Source organism: Megalobrama amblycephala, linkage group LG15, assembly GCF_018812025.1.
Source record: "Megalobrama amblycephala isolate DHTTF-2021 linkage group LG15, ASM1881202v1, whole genome shotgun sequence".
Taxonomy (NCBI): Eukaryota; Metazoa; Chordata; class Actinopteri; order Cypriniformes; family Xenocyprididae; genus Megalobrama; species Megalobrama amblycephala.
In genome coordinates this window covers 13579363-13604727 of record NC_063058.1, presented here as the reverse complement: position 1 = coordinate 13604727, position 25365 = coordinate 13579363, and the positions used below count along the sequence as shown (strand labels likewise).

The 25365-nt window shown below is 37.7% G+C and overlaps 1 protein-coding gene across 2 annotated transcripts in view; it reads right to left on the bottom strand.

The window, feature by feature from the left end:
• The window catches only part of si:ch211-236l14.4 (SITS-binding protein), a 48296-nt gene extending 30820 nt beyond the window's left edge, over positions 1-17476 (bottom strand). The window contains exons 1-2 of one of the 2 annotated variants that reach the window (XM_048158736.1): positions 16458-17476; positions 14957-15128 (exon numbers count right to left, since the gene is read on the bottom strand). In XM_048158736.1, the coding sequence (XP_048014693.1) occupies positions 14957-15128; positions 16458-16928 (643 nt within the window). In that variant the 5' untranslated portion in view covers positions 16929-17476. The remainder of the gene's footprint in view (positions 1-14956; positions 15129-16457) is intronic. The other variant, XM_048158735.1, reaches the window with a different exon arrangement.
• Between the last annotated feature and the right edge of the window lie 7889 nt (positions 17477-25365).

Sequence of the window (25365 nt, the reverse complement as noted above, 5' to 3'; positions counted from 1 at the left end):
TAGTAACCGAGTTACATCATTATAAAAGTAACTAATTACCAGGGAAAGTAACTATTGCGTTACTTAAAAAAAAAAAAAAAGTCAAATAACTTGAATGCTCCCAATATTAAATATAAGTCTAAGAATAAATTATGAACCGACTCGTGACTCATGATCCGCTTTCGCTTATGAAATTTCTCTGTACTGTACAATACGTGTTGGTAGCCATTAAAGAAAATGTAGTTTCATATATATGTTTAAATAGTCCTATGTTATGTTTTAAATTCATTTACTTGATTATGAAAAGTGAACAGCATGAGTAAGATGCATCATAAGATGCGCAATATATCGGGAGACATGGAGTGGGTCAGACATGATTTTGACCACTTCATTAAATTTTGTTTTGTAGAAAGCATTTCTGTAAAGTGAATTTCGTTTTGTAAAAATTGTATCTTAATTTTAATCAATGTTTCATTGACCAGTTGCCTGGATTTAATAAATAAGAAGCAAATATAGCAGACAATATAATCATGGCAGGCGCCGGCGCGATCACTGGCGTGTGAACTGGAGCGCGACTTATAGGCTAAATGAACCGAAACGCAGCGGCTGCTTGCCTCGCAGACATGAGAAATATATCTATAAAAAGCCTGACATATCTAAAAACGAAAAGAAATAGGCTACTCTGATTATGTAGCCTAATCCGAATGAAATGTAGCCAACATTCTCTCTCTAGGCGCGTCCAGTATATGCGGAGATGATGAGAGTCAGCAATGTCAACTTCATCTTCGCAGCCGACACTGATTCAGAAAACATCACTTTATTAATAAACAATTAAAATGTCTCCTTGCTGTTTTGGTCACATTCATAATTATTACTTTTGTCGGTTCTTTATGGCAAGCGTTATGCGTGCGCTTGAGTTACATAAACGCTCATTATTATGGTTTATTCTCTCCAGTATTTAAGAAATTAAATTAATATAAATGTGATTAGTCAACTAATGGCTTAAATGAATTACTACTAGTCGACTAGAAAAACTTATTTCACATATTTTCGATCCAGCATGTCACAAAGGGTATTCTGGTTTGAGCTCACGCTCAGCTCGCATGCTCACAGACACACACAGAGCATCGTTCATTATTATCAGTTTAAAATTAGCCTATATTTGTGTAGGCTATGACTAACCGCAGCACACACCAGAGAAATTTTTTTGTAGGTTTTATGGCTGAGAGAGAGCCTACTCAGATGAAAACCACATCAGTGAGCTCAATTATAGTAACGCGGCATTTTTATTTTTTTATTTTTTTTGCCAGTAAGGTAATGGCGTTGTAACGGGAGAAAAAGTAATTCGTTTGATTACTCGTTACTGAAAAAAGTAACGGCGTTAGTAACGCCACTTAATTATAACGCCTTTATTCCCATCACTGCAAATAAGTGTTCCTCAAAAGCCTAATGTATCACATTTTTATCATGATTTGTCTAAAAAATGATGTATGAATAATCAAGTAAACCTACTTTGCTTGTCCAGTAAGTGTTCATCTTGAAATATTACTATATAATATAAGTTATTCTTATGTTTACTTAAAAATCAGTAAAAAAATTCATAGCTAAAAGACACGTGAGCCACGAGCTGAAGGTGGACATTTTGTAGAATTATACTAAAAGGCCTTTTAACTGCTAAAAAACTATCAATCAGATGACAGAAGGCATGTAGAAAAACAGACTTTATAGGGTTAACAGTTAGACATAGCATGTACAATAATGCTTTATGTAAAATAATTTGATAACTTGACAATGTCTTTTTTCAATGTTTTTTTTTTTGACAATTTAGACTCAATTTAGACATATATACAAAGTTTCCAAGTTTGCATAAATGGTGAAATGTGAAAATGTAAAAAAATGTTTTTTTTGTTTTGTTTTGTTTTTGTACAATAACTTGTCAACAATGTAATATGTGTACAAATTGTGGTAACAGGTTGGCATCAGATACAGCCATTTGATTATGTTTAAAAGTAAATAAAAATTTTAATGCTGTTAATATTTTTTTAATTAATTTCAAATCACTCAGAAATTGCTAGTACATTTCACAAATAACTACAAACTGGCGCTGCGTTCGTTCCGTAAGTTGAATAGGGAAGGCATAGGACATACAGCGCAAGCTTTTTGAAGAATACGGAAAGCGGAAGCATGTACAATGCAAATATTTGTGTTTATAAAGCATATACAGTTGTATTTAATTTTTTTTTTTTTTTTTTTTTTGAAAAATGACTGATCGTTTCTCTAGATAAGACCCTTATTCCTCGTCTGGTATCGTTTAAAGCTCTTTGAAGCTGCACTGAAACTGTAATTTTGACCTTCAACCGTTCGGAGGTTATTGAAGTCCACGATAAGGAGAATAATCCTGGAATGTTTTCATCAAAAACCTTAATTTCTTTTCGACTGAAGAATGAATGACATGGACATCTTGGATGACATGGGGGTGAGTAAATTATCAGGAAAATTTTATTTGAAAGTGAACTAATCCTTTAAGCAGACAGTCTACTAATACACTAATGAAAGTGGACCATCGATATTTTCTTACATACTCCAATAATCTTTGCTTTAATCATAACTTTGAATTTTTTTTTACAGTGTAGTAAATAGTTTATATAACATTTCTAATAGTTCTCACATAAAAACATGGGATTTTTACCCCAAAAGCTTAAATAAAACTAATAAATAAAGCTTGAACAAAACTAAGCGTGTTATGCTTGTTCCTACATTTAATTAGACAAATGAAATCTAAATGGGTTGCCTACCTCAATGTGCACTATTCTCAGATGATTATTTGCACATTAATATTAATATTTCTTTTTGAACTGTGTAAAACTCAGTTACCGACTCCGAACGGAATTTTGTTCTCCATCAAAAGTTATTGTCTCGTTAGTTTCCTTTTCCCTTTTATATTGAGAGACTCAGAGAGAAACATCTCTTAAATAAGATGGATTCTTTGGCAAACTTTACCAGTTCCCTCTATTTATCACTGCAGATTAGACTTGGAGAGATATGAAGGTTGCTGTCGTGGCTAGTGTTTATAAATAATAGCGTGTAAGGGTGTAAGGTCTGCTAAGTATCGTACCTGCCATAGACTTTGCCAAGTGAAGGAAAGAAGCCAGACTGTTCGGCATAAGATTTTGCATATGTTTTCTTAAAGGGCCAGTTCATGCCAGAAATGAAAATTCTGTCATCATTTACTCACCAACATGTCGTTCCAAACCTGTATGGCTTTCTTTCTTCTGTAGAATGCAAAATATTTATGTTTATTTTTTTCATCCTTTCTGTAATTATCCTTCTATCAAGTTATATGATACACTTTTATTATTAATTGACACAATTTATATGAAATAGCACTAAGCATTTGCAAGAATCATTCATTTATTGTTAAAAAATTGTTCCACTCTCTGATCCCATCCAGGCCATATTAGGTGAAAAAAGTGAGATGAGATGCTGTTATTCATCTTTGCTTTAAAGACAGAGTGGAAAATATTTCAGGAAAGCTGGTAGTAGTTACCGTGGGGAATTATTCTAAAAATAAGAGGCTGCTCCCCCTCTTTTTCAACTTCTGTAGAACCCACCTTGCTCATAACTCAAGCCAAAAGTCTCTTAAACGTCAGCAAATGACAGTTATTTATTCCCCTCTGTGCAGATTCCATGTTATACACACCTTAAGAAAGGGGCCTCCAAGCTTTTGAAGAGTAAAACTCAAAGCGTCTGAACTCTGGACGGATACAACATTTTTTACTTTGATTGCCAATCAACATGACTTCAGTCTAGAGCTGCACCATTCTGGATAAATTGAGAATCACTCAATTTATTTATTTTTAAATTAGGGTAAAACTAACCTTGTCTTAAGATGGTCTAATTACAGCTCACATTCCCTATTAGTTAGTGGGTGAACAATCACGATTCTCCCATGATTCTGAACTTCTGAACTAAAAAAAATAACGTTATTTACTAGAGATTTTGACAAAATGTTCATTGCTTCAGTCCATTTAAAAAATAATTAATTAATTTGAATTGATTTTTTTTTTTTTTAAATCAGTTTGAATGAATGATTCAATGACTCACCCATAAAGACTTCACTTGATTTAGCGTTTTTGAACGAATCTCTTGAATGAATGATTCAATGATGAATACTTATTTTAACAATCACTTGTCGCCACCTACTGGTGTAATTATGTAATTGATTCAAGTTACTTTCCAAAGCTGATTTACTCTATTTTGATCGCTACCATAGACATCAGTGTTTATATCCAAACTATAAACTTTTATCCCAGCACTTCTGTGATAACTTAAATGATTGTAATACAGAAATAATGATTCTGTGTGGTTGAAAAGACTGTTTCATACATGTACATGACAACTGCTCTCTCTGGCTCAGCGGCAGTGCCAACGCAGATGTGAATGTTCACTTGATCTTACTTGTCAAAGGTTTAATAGACATAGCCGAATCGTTGTCATTTAGGAATAAGATCGCATGGCTGTTTGAATCGAGATTGCAATTTTTTAACTATTAATCGTGCATCTCTACTTCAGTCTCACATGACACACAACTGTTTATTAGTGGGGTTTTCCAGGTCACGTATCACTATTACTATTGCTTATACTTAAGCTTATACTTAGATTAAAAATCTAATGGACTTAGACCGATGAATATCTATGAAATGTTAAAATGTTGTGTTATTTTTTCTACCCAAGTCCTGGGTTGAGCCTTTTGGGTTATTTTTGGAGGTTATTTTTCCAGTGTTTGGGTAGTTTTTGTGTTACCCAGATCGTGGGTCAGATGTAACAACCCAGTGTTTGAGAGAGCAGTGAAGCGCCGTCAAATTGGTGCATGTCTTTGGTAAAAAACAGGTTTGTGTACATTTTATTTTATCTAAAAATTCGTTATTGTTCTGAATATCGTTTAATTTTATGCAAAGCAACATACAGGGGTGCAATGTGAGTCACCTAAACAAGTGTCGCATCGGTCTTTTCGCATAATAGAAACGCCTGATGCCTTGCATAAAATTTTATGATTTGATTAAAAAAAGATACAGAATATAAATACGTAGGATATTAAAGGTGCCATCGAATGTTTTTTTACAAGATGTAATATAAGTCTAAGGTGGCCCCTGAATGTGTCTGTGAAGTTTCAGCTCAAAATACCCCATAGATTTTTTTTAATTAATTTTTTTTAACTGCCTATTTTGGGTCATCATTAAATATGAGCTGATTTATGCTGTGCGGCCCCCTTTAAATCTCGTGCTCTCCGCCCACGGAGCTCGCGCTTGCCTTGAACAGTGCATAAACACTTTTACACAAGTTTACACAGCTAATATAACCCTCAAATGGATCTTTACAAAGTGTTCGTCATGCATGCTGCATGCATGCGTCGGATTATGTGAGTATAGTATTTATTTGGATGTTTACATTTGATTCTGAATGAATTTGAGGCTGTGCTCCGTGGCTAAAGCTAACATTACACACTGTTGGAGAGATTTATAAAGAATGAAGTTGTGTTTATGAATTATACAGTCTGCTAGTGTTTAAAAATGAAAAGAGCGACGGCTCTTGTCTCCGTGAATACAGTAAGAAACGATGGTAACTTTAACCACATTTAACAGTACATTAGCAACATGCTAACAAAACATTTAGAAAGACAATTCACAAATATCACTAAAAATATCATGATATCATGGATCATGTCAGTTATTATTGCTTCATCTGCCATTTTTCGCTATTGTCCTTGCTTGCTTACCTGCATATAGTCTGATGATTCGGCTGTGCTGCTCCAGACGTTACTGGCTGCCCTTGTCTAATGCCTTTCATAAGTTTGGGAACATGGGCTGGCATATGCAAATATTGGGGGCGTACATATTAATGATCCCGACTGTTACGTATCAGTCAGTGTTATGTTGAGATTCGCCTGTTCTTCAGAGGTCTTTTAAACAAATGAGATTTATATAAGAAGGAGGAAACAATGGAGTTTGAGACTCACTGTATGTCATTTCCATGTCCTGAACTCTTGTTATTTAACTATGCCGAGATAAATTCAATTTTTAATTCTAGGGCACCTTTAAAATATGTTCTCAAAGCCGTGCACTGATTATTTATGGACAGATTATGGAGCCAGTCACAGTATTTTTCGGCTACGAGTGAAACGCAGGACGGCAGTCTGAAGTTATTGGTTTCCCCGACGAACACGAGCCATCTCTGGCATGAGATCCAGTGCCATTATGGTGGAAACAGGACAACAGGGACTGGTCGATTAAACTTCTAAATATTAAATTTTTACTTATAATATTTGTTAAACGAACTTAAATGTAGGCAATTTATATTAAAAACGATTTAAAATATACTATAAAATATGATCAAAAATAAAGGAAATATTATGCAAACCAGTGGTTGTGTGGAGTATTATGCTGGGTTAAATCAACCCATAATGCTGGGTTAAATAAACAACCAAAATTGCTTGGTAAAATTAACCCAACATGTGTTCTGTCCTATATTTACCCAGCCCTTGGGTTAAAAACAACCCAAATTGGGTTGTTTTTAACCCATTGTTTTTTAGAGTGTAAGCTAGCAAGTATCTACATTATCAACCACCCACAAAACCCAAGCAACCGCATAGGCAAAGGCTTGAGCTTTAACCCTATTTTGTTCCATTTTTTTAAGTTATCGAAACTAAAACTGTTGTATCATTCACAAATGTCTGATTTTGATTTGCCAAATACAAAATGTAAACATGTGAGTGTAATTTTGTTGAAAACAATATGTTGCTGCCACCATTTAAAATTCTCTATTTCAACAATGAATAGTAGAAACATATACTGTCTACACACACACATATATACATATGTACAGTATATATGGATCATCATTAGCGTATAGCTGGCCAAGCTAACGCACATGAACAAGGAGTGACAATCATTACTTGGAAACTAGCAAATTCTAAATATGTCCCCGTCTCTTTAAGAGACGATTCGGTCATTATTTTGGACTGGACATAACTTGCCTGGACACTTCAATAATGTCTCTCATCAACAAAGTGGACAAAGCTATTTGACAGACATCGCATGACTGAATCCCCACATCACCAACCTGTTTAAAACCACTATCTGATTTCAAGGCCTAAATGTAAATATACAGTGCTGAAAAGTTTACCTTTGGGTTTGCCTTGGGTCACCGGGGGCTCATTTTACAGGCCTGCACAACAACATGCCTTTTGGCTGCAGAGCGGCAACTCAGGAAAAACAATTATATCCATTATCAACACATCGCCGACCAATAGAAGCTGAGAGCTGCGGCCACAGGCAGCTGCTGGGTCGCCTTACAAATCTGAGCCAACATGACTGTCATTGTTATGCCACTGGGCATTATATACCATGATATGCCTGCGGTAACTTGGCAACGCAAGACAGCTGCATTGGCAGGAAGCTCAACATTTCTGTCTTAAAAGTGAGCCGATTGGAAAGGGGCTTGAGAGGTATCTCCAAAATCAAGGCCGTCCTCAAGCGAGGTGGAAAAGGGATTAAAATCATACGACTGTTTCGGTTAAACTGCTCACGGCGTTACATAACTCTTGCTGGGCCTGTGCAAATAATGATCTAGGAAATCATAAAAGGCCTTTGTTTGTGTCACATGATGAATATTATGTCCTTAGCTGATGGCATGCCCTTTCGCTTTAATCTAATTCTGTTCAGCCGTCTGGGACGCAGATTACCCCTTTCACCTTTCAGCTGCCGAAAGCTCACACACAAAGTTGGAAGACACCGATGTGGGCGCAAACAATGAGCCTGCACGAAAAAAGCAGCGTGACTGTGTTGAGTAAATCGGGTTATTAATTGCTGGATTGTGTGCGGGTGACGAGGTGCTGTGTGAGAGTGTCTCGGCTTTGAGTGGTAACCGTGTTTAGAGACCAGCTGCTCACCCACACAAGCCTCTCATTACAAGAGTGGTGATCCGAAGGGGTCATTGCAACACCCCTTCGCCGACGTTTTTAACCATTTATTGAACATATATCAAACCTAGTACAAAACACAAGAAGTAGTATGTTTGCACCATGAATGTAAGTACAGTGGCAACTGTTTATGTTATTACCAGTGTTGGGGGTAATCCATTACAAGTAATGCGAGTTACGTAATCGGACTAAAAGTAACTAGTAACCCATTACTTTTAAATTTACAAAATATCTGTTACTTTTTCAAATAAGTAACACACGTTACTTTTGTTTTCCCATGGTTTGAACTGCGCCCTCTACTGTACAGGCGTGAATTTGCATTTCTTTCAGCCTGAGGTTTATTTATTTCACTTTTGGTGTGAAAGGGCTTTTACATTTGGCAAAAAATAACTTTTTTTTGTTATTGAAAAACAAACAAGCAAGCCCAGCCCAGGTGAGAAAAAGTAACTCAAAAGTAACGTAACGCATTGCTTTCCATAAAAACTATGTAAAGCGACTAGTTACTTTTTAGGGAGTAAGACAATATTGTAAAGGCACGTTCACACCAAGAACGATAAATATATTTGCGTCCACACCAACGAACAATAACGGTCTGTTTATTCTAAGCCTGTGCGTTGCGGTTTCAAAGTGTGCGCAACATGTTTTTGCTGTTCTTGTTGCATTTACACAGCTTTAACCAGCAGATGTCCTCAGCATGCTATGTTTCGAGTGAATAGCTAGTGTAATCGATCTGATCTAACAGTAAATTTAGCTGACAAAGTCAATATAGCGCGATAAAAACAATGCCTAGTCTTTTTCACTGCAACTTCAAAGGAAGCAAGACAATGTTGTCGAAACTAGCACTAGATATCTGAGGTAATTTTACTTTACACTGTTTGCTAGCCTGGCATAATGATATCATCGTTAATACTTCTCACCATTTATTCAGAGGGTATGACCGATTGTTTTCCATATATTCATTTTCTTTCAAGTACCCTCGAAAAGGGGGGTTGACTTGTCAAACAGTGGTGGCTTTTTCTGGACCTCGGCGATTAAATTCTCCGCAATGTCGCCTGCCATTTTAAATGTGCGAGACCTTAAAATTAGATCGGATACTGATTGTCTCTCAGTGTTTTATCATCCAACAGCTGGAAAAAAAATTATTAGAACTATATCTTTATTGTTATCTTTATAGTTATCATTCTCGGTGTAAACGGGCGTTAATGCATTACTTTTAAAAGTATCTTTCCCCGACACTTGTTTGTGTTTTCTTGGTTTTGTTGGTTTTACCAGCTGTAATTTGCAAAGGTGGGACTGCTACAAAGTACTATTGGGATCCACTGAAATGCTCTGTTTTTGTTTTGTTGTTGTTGTTTCAGTTTAGTTTAAGTTGTTTTTACCAGCAGTTACAGTGCATCTGGAAAGTGTTCACAGCGCTTCACTTTTTCTACATTTTGTTATGTTACAGCCTTATTCCATAAAGGATTAAATTCATTATTTTCCTCAAAATTCTACAAACAGTACCCCCGTAAAGGAATCTTTGTTTTGTTTGAAATCTTTGGAAATGTATTAAAAACAAAAAACAAAACAAAAAATCACATGTACACAAGTATTCACAGCCTTTGCTCAATACTTTGTTGAAGCACCTTTGGCACCAATTACAGCCTCAAGTCTTTTTGAGTATGATGCTACAAGCTTGGCAGACCTATTTTTGGCCAGTTTCTCTTATTCTTCTTTGCAGGACCTCTCAAGCTCCATCAGGATGGATGGGGAGCATCAGTGCTCAGCCATTTTCAGATCTCTCCAGAGATGTTCAATCGGGTTCAAGTCTGGGCTCTGGCTAGGCCACTCAAGGACATTCACAGAGTTGTCCCGTAGCCACTCCTTTGTTATCTTGGCTGTGTGCTTAGAGACATTGTCCTATTGGACGATGAAGCTTCGCACCAGTCTGAGGTCCAGAGCGCTCTGGAGCAGGTTTTCATCAAGGATGTCTCTGTACATTGCTGCATTCATCTTTCCCTCAATCCTGACTAGTCTCCCAGTTCCTGCCGCTGAATAACAGCCCCACAGCATGATGCTGCCACTACCATGCTTCACTGTAGGGATGGTATTGGCCAGGTGATGAGCAGTGCCTGGTTTCCGCCAAACATGATGCTTGCTATTCAGGCCAAAGAGTTCAATCTTTGTTTCATCAGACCAGAGAATTTTGTTTCTCATGGTCTGAGAGTCCTCCAGGCGGGCTGTCATGTGCCTTTTACTGAGGAGTGGCTTCCATCTGGCCACTCTACCATACAGGCCTGATTGGTGGAGTGCTGCAGAAATGGTTGTTCTTCTGGAAGGTTCTTCTTTCTCCACAGAGAAATGCTGGAGCTCTGTCAGAGTGACCATCGGGTTCTTGGTCACCTCCCTGACTAAGGCCCTTGTCCCCCAATCGCTCAGTTTGGCCGGGCGGCCCGCTCTAGGAAGAGTCCTGGTGGTTCCAAACTTCTTCCATTTACGGATGATGGAGGCCACTGTGCTCAATGGGACCTGCAATGCTGCAGAAATTTTTCTGTACCCTTCCCCAGATCTGTGCCTCAATACAACCCTGTCTCGGAGGTCTACAGACAGTTCCTTGGACTTCATGGCTTGGTTTGTGCTCGGACATGCACTGTTAACTGTGGGACCTTATATAGACAGGTGTGTGCCTTTCCAAATCATGTCCAATCAACTGAATTTACCACTCCAAGTAGACTCCAATCAAGTTGTAGAAACATCTCAAGGATGATCAAAGGAAACAGGATGCACCTGAACTCAATTTTGAGTGTCATGGCAAAGGTTGTGAATACTTACGTACATGTGATTTTTTCATTTTTTATTTTTAATAAATTTGCAAAAGTTCAACAAACTTCTTTCACGTTGTCATTATAGGGTATTGTTTGTAGAATTTTGAGGAAAATAATTAATTTAATCCCTTTTGGAATAAGGCTGTAACATAAAATGTGGAAAAAGTGAAGCGCTGTGAATACTTTCCGGATGCACTGTATTTTAAAAACAAATCTTGGGCTTGTTGCAAACTGTATGTCACTGATCATCATGATGCTTTCTAGACCTACAGTAACTATCACATTCCATACTACAACTCTCTGTACAGTGCTTGTGCACTTTAAATATATTCCAAATGCTATACTATGACATTTATGATAAAACAACAACAACAAAAATACATATTAAATTTGTTGGCATCTCTGCCATTTTATTGGTATAAGATGTGACAGGACAAAAAGAGGCAATTTGATCAGGAAATTACATGAGTTGGATTCATTTGGAGCATTTTTAAAAAGAATAATTAAAAAAAACAATAAAAGAAAAATTACAGACCACTCATTTGACATCTGTTTCACCAATCCGGTCTTGAGCTACAGATGCATTATATATAGCTCAAGAATCATTTAATTCATTGTTCAAAGTTGATTCATTAATTGATTAATGCATTATTGATGTCAATTAGAATTATTTTATTTCATTTTTTATTATTCAACTCATGGACCTTACCACTTTACAGAACACAGCTTGGGAACTCCTTCGTCTTAAAGTGATTGACGAAGTGTTGTAGTGATGGGTTGTGACGGGACCACCCATCTTTACAAAGGTAATCTGAGGGTCTTCACAAGGGGCCATGGGGCTCTTCGTCACTTTCTTGACCTTACAGATTCTTAGAATACCACATTTAGCCAGATGGTCAATTCTAGGAAGAGTCCTGGTGGTTTCAAACTTCCTTCACATGTCAATAATGAGACATGCATCTGGGAAGCTTGAATTTTATAGCTTTTTCCAGCTTGAGGCATTGACGCAGTGCTATACTAAAGGTCGACGGTGGTTCTGGTTTCTGCTGTGTGATTGAATATTGTGTCCGGATGTTAATTGTACATATCAGCAACCGGTGATTAACGATAGCGATTTACGTTTCACAAATCTTAAAACACAAAACATGTTTCATTTCGAGACTCTCTGACAGATTCATTGATGATTCGTTAAACTGATTCAAACCAGAAACTATTGTTCAAACAATTGTTCATTAAAGTCATTTCGTCATGAATCGGAGTGCACTATAAATAATAATAATAAGGCAGTGGCTATTTGCAATAAGTGCGAAAAGCAAAATATGCTATTTACACTTTACACATTTACAAGTAAAACTAGTATATTTTCATAGCAAAAATTTATATTGGCAGATATTATTTGCACCTCAGTATTTTTGTACATTAACAGGATGCGATAATATCATAAATTATTCTATTTATTAAAATTATTAAATGGATGCTGCCTTATTGGGAGAATAAAAACCCTCCCTACACCTTCCCCTAACCCTACCCAATAACCACTTTTAATATTAGTAAAAACTCGTTCGTAGTTTATTTCCATGTTTAGAACATTATTTCAATTTTCACTGAAAATAAATGCGAGTTCGGCAAAAGGCAGATTTGAACCTGCGTCGATCGTGTTGAACGGCAGGTTTGCAAGCCTTACTCACTACTGCTGTGCCACTGAAAACATTGAATTCTGTGCATCTTTTTTAAAAGATGAGTGGCCCAACCAGACATTGGTGGGCAGAGCTAGTGTAAATAGACACTCCGTAATAAGAAATTCTGCTTTGGAACTGCAGATCTAAAAACATGCTCAATGAATTTGCCAAATAAGGATCTCAAGAATTATTAAATATATTCAATGAATATGAAAATTAAGTTTATTAATATTATAAATAGGGCTGTCAATGTTAACGTGTTAATGCTTGCGATTAATTCAAATTCTTTAACGCAGTACAATAATTTAATGCAAATAACGTGAATCGCCACATTCCGTTCCTTACATTTAAAGCGGTGCATTTATAGCCCTCCTTTAATGTCCAAATCTTGTAACGTGAGTGTCGTAAAATGCAGTCCATTGCCTGACATGCTGGATATTAAAAAGAGTTATGAAGCAGCGCGTTAACCTGTGAAAAAGAACTTGTGCTGTTCCTCAGGTGGCTTTCTGTACACTTATTTCAAGATGGAGCAAAACACAGACAAGCAAAGTATAGGCTACCTACTTTGGGCATCGGATAAGTGACTAAACAGTCAAATACACACAAAAATATGGCTAGTTTTGTCATAAACACAGTGAGTTAGGTCTTAAGCGAATATAAACAATTGGGAAAGAAATCTGATGCATGTCGTCAGTATATTAGATCTGTGCATTCTCTTAAAGTCTCTTAAAGTTCTCTTAAACAGCCTTATTGCTGTCTGTCATTTAAAATTTTAAATATGGATATTTTTCTTACAAAAAAACAAAAAACATCGATTCACTTCAGAAGACCTTTATTAAACCCCTGGAGCTGTGTGGATTACTTTATGATGGATGGATGCACTTTTTTGGGGCTTCAAAATCTTGAACACCATTCACTACCATTATAAAGCTTGGAACGTCCAGGATATTTTTTTAACCCTTAAATGCATACCTCGGGTCTTTAGTGACCCGGGACGTCATTCACTACCCTCCTCCTCGTTCATTTTTTAAAGTTAGACATCAACCTTCTTGGTATTCCTCAATCAATTCATTATAAAGAATATAACAAGAATAAAAAGAATGCCTATTTTTGTATTAATTTTTTGTAAAAATTGTATAGGGTTGCAAACGACCTGAGGTGTGTATGAGTGTACATATATTTTTTCTGCACAACAATAATTGAATCTTAGTAATAAGTGCAATTCACCTTTATTCCACAAGGTGGCAATGTCTGATACACAATGCTGAAGTGACGACTCATTCAGACAGAAAACGAAATAATAAGAAAAACATGAAATGGCTCAGCGATTTACTGCAGAGCAAGTACTGAACGCAAACAAATATGACTGTAACTGTTACTGGATTGATCTGGTGAAGCTGTTAGCGATCGAAATATTGATTTTGAAGATGTTGAAAATTATATAGTTCTGAGAATATGTTTGAGATCGCGTATGGGCTCCTATTCGTGACCTCAAACATAAAACTAGCCCATTATTTGCTGAATTTACTGGGAAATGAGCTCTGACGAGGATAGTGATGATGGCATAAAACATCTGCTGAAACGGAGCCCTTTCAAGCTCCAAAAGGTAACAAAATATGCTTTATTTTATTCTTCTGTAATTGTTACTCTAATATCAGAGGAGTTTTATATTATCACGACAGGTAGAGATCCTTCAGTGTTAGATATAGATCCGGGTCGATAAAGACCTGAATATGTAAGAATGATTGGCGAAACAGTCATGCATTTAAGGGTTAATATAACTTTGATTGTGTTTGGCTGAAAGAAGATAGTCAAATGGCTTGAGGGTGAGTAAATCATGGGATAATTTTCATTTTTGGGTGAACTATCCCTTTAATGTTAATCAAACAACAAAAGAAAAAGAAAATCACCCACTGCCCTTTAGAATCACCACAGAAATGGTGTGATTAATCACGATTAAAAATGTTAATCTATTGACAGCCCTAATTATAAATATTAATAATTATTATAAATATTATACTTTTTTTTTCTGGATAAAAACAAAACAAAAACTGCATGCACGTTGTCATGGCGCAGTATTTATTGTGAAATAAGTCTTCAACAGTAAAATTTAAAAAATTTGAATTCACTGCATTTGTCTGTAAACATCCCCCACCCTGCCTCAATCAAAATAACAGCCAGACATAAACACAATGGTTATTTAAATCTGCCTCTGAGATTGTTTGCTTAATTAACGCTCTATATAAACATCAAGCATCTGCTGACAAATACCAATGGGTTCAGACTCAAGTCCGATGTCCTTTGTTTGCAATCTTTCACCAAGCAGAAGTAACCATCCGTATTGTGTTACACTCTCTATGTACAGTAGGTCCCCGTGATCTCAGGCCAGAGGCAGTTTTGGATTGTGTACATAGTCACAAGTAAATACATGTTTGGACTGGTCAAAAATGTGTGAAAGGGCAGGGTGGCCAAATTTGGCTGAGGAGGTTAGTGACACGGAGCTCGTCTTTGCTTACCTGAGGATCCCAGGAAGTAGCGCTCTAAAACTGATCCAAAGCCAGAAGGGTTGTCCCTAAGGTCGCTGACTGTGAAGGGCTGCATGGAAATGTTGGCATCGTTTATCGGCCAGTTGAGAGCATGGACACTGGCTCCTCCGTACCACGAAATATTCACCATGGAAAAACAGTCCTGAGAGACAGAATAACTATCCTTAAATGTATCATTACGGTCCATTTATATATAATATCTTGATAGTTTATTGCATGTGAATGTACTATTTATTGATTGAGTTTCTTCATATAGACTGTATAAGGTCTTCATCAGTGAGTGAGCAAAATCTGGATATGCATATCCAGCTAAGAAGCTTTTGGCTCTCATAACACATGAAAACAGGTGCAGAACATCTAAAGTCAAAGGATTGGACTGAACAATGTGTTCTTAGGTTTAAATCTGAAATAACACATGACAGAGCATTACTGATGTAGGAAATGTGGGAAATGAAGGGATTAAACTAGAAAGCTTCCGAACTGTATTAGAACCTTGATGAACAAAGAAAGACTTTGTCTTATCAGATATCTGTGAAATGTATATACATGATACATTATCTTTTCAGTCTGGTGAACTTTAAACCTTGCTTTAAAAATGTATTTGGCAGGTAGGAAGGCAAAGTAATGTTTTTATTAATAGCAATATAAAACCATTAAAAATAATAATAATAAGAGAACCAACTGTACTCTTTAAAATAACATAAAAGCCACTAATTAAATAATACATTTTTAAAAAAGTTCAAAAAGGGGGGGTTTCAAAATAGGGCCTTAAAAGTATTTACATGATTATCCTACTCTAGAACATGTGGAGGTTAAAGCAATTTAGAGAACATATGGGTTATGTAAGCCTATGTTTTAATTAGGATTCAATTTGGAACATTTTAGTATCCACAAAAATTAGATTACATGTTAGTCAGAGCTCGTATTTTCCTCGCGCGATAAATAAACAACCGCGAACAAAAATCGCGTTCGCCGAAGGTAACTATAGCGAACATTATTTAGCAAGGACTGTCATTATCAGTTATTGATTAGCATATTACATATATTTTCACAAAAAATTAGTGTTGTTTCACAGACTTTAAGTTATCGTTTGGTTTCCGTGCGAGATATTTCCTATCGAAGTTTTTAAAAGCCAAACCCCCTTAAAAGTCACTGCACAACAATTTTACCTGGTTCTTGGGTTGGGTAGCCTATAGTTTTTATAGATTTTAAGGAAAGTTATTAAGGTGTTACAAGGTTCTTCAAATCATTTTATAGGTGTGGGGGTTCTTTGCACCAACAGAAACAAATATGATTATTTTGTTTTTAAAAGAGAATGCAAAGTTATTTTTGTGGAGCTCAAAAAAAAAAAAAAAGAGAGAGAGAGAGAGAGAGAGAGAGTTTTCAATGACATCAAGCTATAAAACTCTTTTGGTTCTAATTGTAACACAGCCTATATTTTCAAAAGAGTGAAGTTCTAATGGTATTTTACCTTAAGATCCACATGGCAGTGAATTGGAGTCCAGGTTACACTGTAACACTCAGTATCTGAGTCCTCCTCTGATTCCAAAGATATCCTCACCTCTGCGACCGAATCCCAAGTGTAGCAGAACTCGGTTTTGTTAAGCCAGCACATGTTCCTCACGAACGGAACCTCAATATCAGTGTTCCCCACGTTCTCCACGTCTATCTCTGCAAAAGTCTTGTCCTCAGTCAGTGTCTGTATGACCAGAGTTTGCGTCCGTCTCTCCCAAATAAGCCCACTAAAGCTCCCCTTCAGGATCCAGTTCTTGTTGGGCTGATCCACAACTTGCCAATAAATGATCCCAATTGTCATGACAAAAAAGATAGCAACTCCCAAGCAAGCAATAGCCCCCTTCCAGGTCTCGTTCATCTCTTTCAACCCCGTGTCCCATGTCACCTCTGGGATTGGACTTGGGTTCCTGTTGCGAGTGTGTGGCATGGTGATTTCAGAAAAAAAAAATTTAATCGAAAGTTATGATAAAAAGTAACAATCTTTCTGCTAAAACATGCAGAATCGTCATCATGTCCCGGTCCTTCACGGTAACGCGTGAATGAGATCTAATTGCGTCGTTGCGCGCATCGGCCGCCGGTCATCAACGGATCCAGGTCAAGTTCTCCAAACAGAATCATTCCAGAATAAATCAGAAATGTAATGCATGCTGCTTCTAGTGCAATAGCAAGTTTAAAGCATTGATCGCAGAAGAGTGAGCAGCCTTACCCGGGTTTGGCAGCAATGCCTACAAATAGCTCCTCAGCAGCTTATTTGCTTGGCCTGCACTTTTGCGCGCTGGTGTGACGTAACTCCATACAGCTTCTTCAGGAAGGTAAAAGAGAAAGTGATTAGGCAAGCTTTGCGATTACCGGGGCCCCCGGTCAGGGGCCGGACAGAGCGCAGTGTGTGGTGAATCACCCATTCTCACTATCTGAGTGCACGCGCTTGGAATTTGGAGACGCGCCTGCAGAGTGATTGACTCACATATGCATATGCGCAAGAAACACGCATCAACCGTGCGCACAATGATTTAGCGTCCTGTAACCGTTTAAGCAGGTGCACCAAGTATTACTCGAAAACTTTTGGTCCATTGGAAAGCGGAAAATACATTAATGTTTAATCAGTATTATGTTTTATTTTATTATCCTCAATACAGTTGCACTCCACTTGTGCATTGCACCGTATGTGTACCGTACACTTGTGTTTCTATATATTGTATATCCTGTATATAATATTGTGTGTGTTTGTCGTATTTTGTGCATTCTATGTATGACGCAATGACAAATAAAAATGTAGGCTACTCTCCATGTTGGTTTAATTCAAAAACACTGATACCATTTTATTTAATGATATTAAAATGTCAAGAGGTGTAACCATTAAGTAATAATTATTGGAATTACTTCTTGAGTGTATACACAAAAGATAGTAGATAAATGCAAATTAAAATCAATATTCTTTAAAAAAAAAAAATCATATTTCTAATTGAGTCTTCTCTGTTTACAGTATGTCTTGCCACATGCATATCGATTTCATCACACTGAATTTAGTGGGCAAAATATAAACAAACAAAACAACTTAAAAAAAAAATATATATATATATTAATAAAAGATCATGCTAAACTTACAGGCATAGTTACTGTATGTCAACATTTTTACTATCTTTTAGTAATTTTAATTCAGAAACTGGCTTTCATTAAATAAGATGTGTATTGAAATAAATGTCTGTATGAAGTGCAATTTTAATGTGTGTATATATATATATATAGTATTATAAATTAAGTCAAAAAGAGTGTCAGGGTATACACATACACAGGGACATGAATATAAGCATACACAATGGTGACTTTATTGAACCAATAGCAGGATAAACACAAGGCACGTGACTATTGACATGGATGGCATATCACGGTGTGACCAAACAGAATGATAACTTGAATCTTATCTGTTGCAGGCGGAGATTGGAGCACACACAGGTGTCAAGATTTCCCTGTTTTTTGTGTTCTGTGACTCTTATTTTGAAGTGTGTTTTCTGTTCCTATTGTTCCAGTGTCCTATGTTAAGTTCCTGTTTACCTCTTTTTCTGTAGTTTCCCTTGTTAATTTCCATGGTTATTGATTACGTGCACCTGTGTCTTGTTAGTCTCTTTTATATATACCCCTGTGTTTCAGTTGCTTTTGTCAGTTGTTGACTTTACATGTGTTTTGTAAAGCTTATGCAAATCTGTTTGTTGAATAAACTGCTGCAACTAGATCCTCGCTTCCTCTTCCCTGCACTACCATAACAACACGGAACAGCCAAGATAAGAAGCACAGAAGAGATCACTAGGAGAAGACACGGAGATGACTTGGCATGGATAACGAAGATACAGTATACAGCTTCTGTGACAGTACTCCCCCCTCCTGTACTCCTGATGCTGTGACAGGGGGGACTCGCATAACAGTCCATGGGGGAGTGGAGGGAAGAGATGAAGGAGAAAGGGACCATGGAGTGACCCAAAGCAGACCCAATAGGATGAATGCCCACGGCAGAACCGATGGATGGAGGAGCCAGGATCACGACTGACTGAAGTGGAGCCGGGAGAGGTGGAGATCCAGGTGGAACTGAGTAGAAGAAGACCCAGAGTGACACCGCTGGAGTGGAGGGGCAAGGCGGAACCGCAGGCTTGCGGGGCCGAAATGGAGACGGGGCTCACGAGACCGGGTCGTAGCCAGTGGGAGTGAGGACAATGGTGGAGCTGGAGGGGTGGAGGGAAGAGGTGTAGCTGGAGGGCAGAAGTGATGCCTGACCACGACATCAACCAGGGTGACGCCTGACCAAGGCGAAGCCGGAGGAACGAGCCTGAGGGATAACGGACCATGGTGGAGCATCAAGCACTTAGGTAGTGCTGGTATACGGAAAGCCCAAGGCTTAGCTGGGGAGCCAGGACAGAGGAGGATGTCTTGACTGGACCAGCGAAGGCGGGGCCAAGGAGCTTGAAGGTGAAGTGCAGAGCATTGTGTTTTGCCCAGTGGGAGGCTGGGTGAGAAATGAATCAGTACTGGACTAACTTAGGCTGGACAAGCATTATATAAATGAAAGTGACTTGACTTGACAAAGGAGTGAGGAGATTGAACGGGACCAACGGTAGCAGGCTCTGGCTCTGTGTGTGCAGTGTGCTCATGCTCAATGTCCAATGGTATTTGGATAGCAGTTTCAGGCTCTTGGATGGACAATGGCTCAGGTTCAAGCTCCTGGATGGACATTTGGGCTGACTCACACAACTGGACTGACTCGGTTGGCTTTGGACCTGGGTCTGCAGTAGGCTCTAGCTTTGGGTTCTTGGCAAGCATAGGCACTGGCTCTGGCTCTGCAGCTGATGTAAGGAGGTGTGGGGAAGGACTAGGGAAGAGGTCCAAGGTGGGTTGGGTCACTGGAATGAGGATCGATCATGACTGGATGGTGGTCGTGGGCTGAGGAGGTTGCAGCTGAATGGTGATGTCCTCTTCTTCCATCTCGCTGACAATGAATGGTGAGCCACTCGATCACAGTACATAGTCCTTGTATTGTGCCAGTGCGGCAGTGTTAACTCCCGTTAGTAACAGTTGGAATAGGTGGTTGTCCAGTCCACTCAGGACAACAAGACTTCATCGTTCCACGTACTTCTCCACATAGTCTTCCAGGTGACGGCCATCCTGTGCAAAGGTGAGGAGAATGTCTTCAGGGGAGTGACTGGAAAATTCTGCAGGGTTAATTCTGGTTTGGGTCTGGCCTTCTGTCAGGGTATACACAGATACAGGGATGGAAGAGGCAGAACTGGAGAACACAATGGTGAGTTTATTGAACCAACAGCAGGATAAACAGAAGGCAGGTGAGTAGTGACTTAGATGGCAGATTGTGGAGTCACCAAATAGACTGATAAGATTCAAGTTATCTGTTGTAGGTGGAGAGTGGAGCACAAACACAGGGAGCAGATGAGACAAGGAGCACAGAGGGGATCACCAGGAGAAGACACAGAGACAAGGAGATGACTTGGAGGTTGACACGGCAATGACTTGGTGTGGATATCGAAGATACAGCATGGGGGATCATTCTCACAGGTATATATCCAGGTAAGTGGGTCCTCTTCTCTAGACAAGGCTAGACAAAGACTGTGTGTGTGTGTGTGTTGAGGACTTTTTTACTCATCAAAAAAAAACAAAAAAAAACAAATACAATTCTATTTTATTCTAATACGGTTTACATTAACAATGTTATGATAGTTCTGTTTAATAAACCAAGTAAATATCTCATAAAGTTAGTATTTTTATTGCACAGGATTTATCGCATGAACCAACCATATCCAGTCAAAGCAAGATGGAAGCATTGCCTCCTCTCACGTGTCTTTCCCCCATTTATTCTCAGTTACCCCCAACAAACCCACCACATGCTTTAGGGGATCTGTTTAAACTCAGTGGGCTCAGGGGAGGCAAGAGAGATGCAGACTCCTGCTGTAACTTTACCTGCAGGTGTCGCTGTTGGACAGTGTTACTTTAGAAAAACAAGTGATTTATACACTTTTCACTTTTCATTTTGTAATATTTGTGTTGTTTTATTTTTGTAATATGGATTATTTGCTCACCCATTTTTTTTTACAACTTGTATGTGCAAATAATTGATATTTTGTGAAATGTTTGTTGTGAATATATGGCTTGTTTATTTGGAGCACACCACGTGTAATGTACCACCAAATGTAACTTGGCCAATAAATGTGAATAATTCTGCTAAAAAAAAAAGCCTAGTACATAATTTAATATGCAACATCAAAATCACCACAACTCAGTTTTTAAATAAAACCATTTAAAACCAGTTAAAATAAATATCTGAATAGATCTGAATAACAAATATGATTAATACATATGCATATACACGACTCATTGTTAATTACACTTTAGAACAATAGACAAGACTTTATAGTGGAAGCTATAAAGGATGCCCAGAAAAAAAGCAGCCTTTCCCTTTCAAGGGAACTCCACACTGCGTCTGATGTCGATGCTATGGGAAACGAAATACCCACTGTGCCTCGCTGCTGAGTGGTATGCATTTGTAGGTCTGTATATCTTTGTTTTGAATCTCTATTTACTATCATACCATGTTGTTTATATTGCTAAATATAACTTACTCATCACCATATATCTGATATTGTCTAATATCACATTAATCTGACATCGCATTTTGCTAGCCTGTTAACTTGTCATCCGTTCTTACAGTTCTTACAGCCCTGACATTGAGGTTGAGCTTTGCTAGGCAGGAATCATTCGTCCAAGTGAACCTGGCTGTTCTCATCAAAGAGGGCCAGATGGGAGCGGAACGTTCTCGGTGGAAGACTCTCGTAGTGAGCACAGCCAGCCCCCTCAAGAGCTGACCATGCGCTCCACTCCCATGCAGCTAACACAAAGATTGTTTGTGTCCCCACTCGATCTAAACTGTTTGCTCGCCATGATATAATACTGAATATAATGGCCTACTGGACAAACAAACAAACAACAAATAGGACCTTTTGTCTCGATTCCAACTCTGTTCACTGTGCGCATTCTCTCAAACCACATCATAAGGTACAAACCCGATTCCAAAAAAGTTGGGACACTGTACAAATTGTGAATAAAAACAGAATGCAATGATGTGGAAGTTTCAAATTTCAATATTTTATTCAGAATACAACATAGATGACATATCAAATGTTTAAACTGAGAAAATGTATCATTTTAAGGGAAAAATAAGTTGATTTTAAATTTCATGGCATCAACAAATCTCAAAAAAGTTGGGACAAGGCCATGTTTACCACTGTGTGGCATCCCCTCTTCTTTTTATAACAGTCTGCAAACGTCTGGGGACTGAGGAGACAAGTTGCTCAAGTTTAGGAATAGGAATGTTGTCCCATTCTTGTCTAATACAGGCTTCTAGTTGCTCAACTGTCTTAGGTCTTCTTTGTCGCATCTTCCTCTTTATGATGCGCCAAATGTTTTCTATGGGTGTAAGATCTGGACTGCAGGCTGGCCATTTCAGTACTCGGATCCTTCTTCTACGCAGCCATGATGTTGTAATTGATGCAGTATGTGGCCTGGCATAGTCATGTTGGAAAATGCAAGGTCTTCCCTGAAAGAGACGACGTCTGGATGGGAGCATATGTTGTTTTAGAACTTGGATATACCTTTCAGCATTGATGGTGCCTTTCCAGATGTGTAAGCTCAATGAACTCAGGAACATCAGAGATGCAGGCTTCTGAACTGAGCGCTGATAACAACTTGGGTTGTCCTTGTCCTCTTTAGTCCGGATGACATGGTGTCCTAGTTTTCCAAAAAGAACTTCAAATTTTGATTTGTCTGACACAGAACAGTTTTCCACTTTGCCACAGTCTATTTTAAACGAGCCTTGGCCCAGAGAAAATGCCTGTGTTTCTGGATCATGTTTAGATATGGCTTCTTTTTTGACCTATAGAGTTTTAGCCGGCAACAGCGAATGGCACAGTGGATTGTGTTTTCTGGAAGTATTCCTGAGCCCATGTTGTGATTTCCATTACAGTAGCATTCTTGTATGTGATGCAGTGCCGTCTAAGGGCCCGAAAATCATGGGCATCCAGTATGGTTTTCCGGCCTTGACCCTTACGCACAGAGATTGTTCCAGATTCTCTGAATCTTTGGATGATATTATGCACTGTAGATGATGATAACTTCAAACTCTTTGCAGTTTTTCTCTGAGAAACTCCTTTCTGATATTGCTCCACTATTTTTCGCCGCAGCATTGAGGGAATTGGTGATCCTTTGCCCATCTTGACTTCTGAGAGACACTGCCACTCTGAGAGGCTCTTTTTATACCCAATCATGTTGCCAATTGACCTAATAAGTTGCAAATTGGTCCTCCAGCTGTTCCTTATATGTACATTTAACTTTTCCAGCCTCTTATTGCTACCTGTCCCAACTTTTTTGGAATGTGTAGCTCTCATGAAATCCAAAATGAGCCAATATTTGGCATGACATTTCAAAATGTCTCACTTTCAACATTTGATATGTTATCTATATTCTATTGTGAATAAAAGTTTATGAGATTTGTAAATTATTGCATTCCTTTTTTATTCACAATTTGTACAGTGCCCCAACTTTTTTGGAATCGGGTTTGTACATTTTAAACCGTATTGAGGGACTTAACACATCTATCTATCTATCTATCTATCTATCTATCTATCTATCTATCTATCTATCTATCTATCTATCTATCTATCTATCTATCTATCTATCTATCTATCTATCTATCTATCTATCTATCTATCTATCTATCTATCTATCTATCTATCTATCTATCTATCCCCAGCTTTCCCAGAGCAAGGGAAAGGACTTCTCATAGTAAAGCACCGATGTGTCGAAGAGGCCAATAGCCTAAATGCCTTGAAGATTAGTTGCGACTGGCTCAGATTCTGTAAGTCAGCCCTTTTGCACCTCAGGATTCTGCTGGCAGGGCTGTGGTCATTGGATAAGGCTGTGGGAACCTCACCTTGGCTGTTCAGTCTTCTCCAATAATCACATAACCACTAGACAGCTTCACCTATCAGCTGACTACTGGCTGCCCCCGTTTTCCTTTCACCCATTAGCCTTATTTATTTTGATTAATGTTGAGATTTGGACATAGAAAGTTATTCCAGAATGGCAGCAAAGGGTTGCCAGTTGCATCTTCTTCACTTGTCTGTGGATGTATGTGTGTTCTGTGTGTGTGACTATATGCCAAGTTCAACTTTACAGTGGCCTTGGCTCAGGGTCAGAGTTGAGCGTGCTTTGGGGCCATGTCCAAAGGAAGAGTCTCAATTTACACATCAACTATATGACTCCGTTGAGAAGTGCTATAAATAACAACTTGAATGATTGGTGGCTGGCTCTGCTTTCCACAGACTGTGAGCATGAAGCGTGAAAAATAAACGGTAGTATATATAATAAATGATTCAGTGAATGACAAAATTTTGATTGGTAAATTTGTACAGTCTGGTCCAAAGGCCAGAGACCATCACATTTTAAGATATTTTCAGCAGAAAAATTACTTTGTTTCATTATTTATTTATTTATTTTTACCTCTTAAATAAAGGTAACATTTTAAGGTGACGTAGTTACACGTTAGGCTACTACATGTATTATACACTGCATAATTATAAGTAACTAACCCTAAACCATATCCTAACGTAACTCTATAGTAAGTACATGTAGTTAATTAATATTACTTAGTACTTATTTGAGTAAGTACAATTTTACTACTTCACCTAAAAATAAAGTGTAACCTAAATAAATAATAAATAACAGTTCAATTAAATAATACAACATTTTAAATTATATCAACAGAACATTTTTTATATTTATTTATTTATTTTCCTCTTTTGCACTTAAATAAATAAAAAATAAAATAAATTAAATTAAAATAAACAAATAAATAATACAACTTTTTTCACTTTAAATGATATTATCGGCAGAACAATTATTTTATTTTTTTTCTTCATTGAATTTATTTATTTATTTATTCAAATATATTTTTATTTGTTCAAGTGCAAAAGGGCAATAAATAAATAATTAAGATTTTCAATGTGTTCAGAGATTTATTTTAACCCCACTGTATGTCATTAAAACAGAGAGACAATAAAGTCACAAAGAAAGAGTGCAATATTAAATTATTGAAAGAGTCAGAGCGCTCAACTTTGCATCTGCACATACATCCATCTCTTCTATTCTTATGGAGCAAGTCTTCTGGAATGTTTTGGACCACCTTGAATTTTACAGTTGCAGATCTTTTTCATGTACATTCATGTAACATAATATCCCAGTCAATGCAATAACGGAAAATATGAGTGGCATGGCAGTCCCTCAAGGAAATATAAAATGCTGTTTGACAAAAG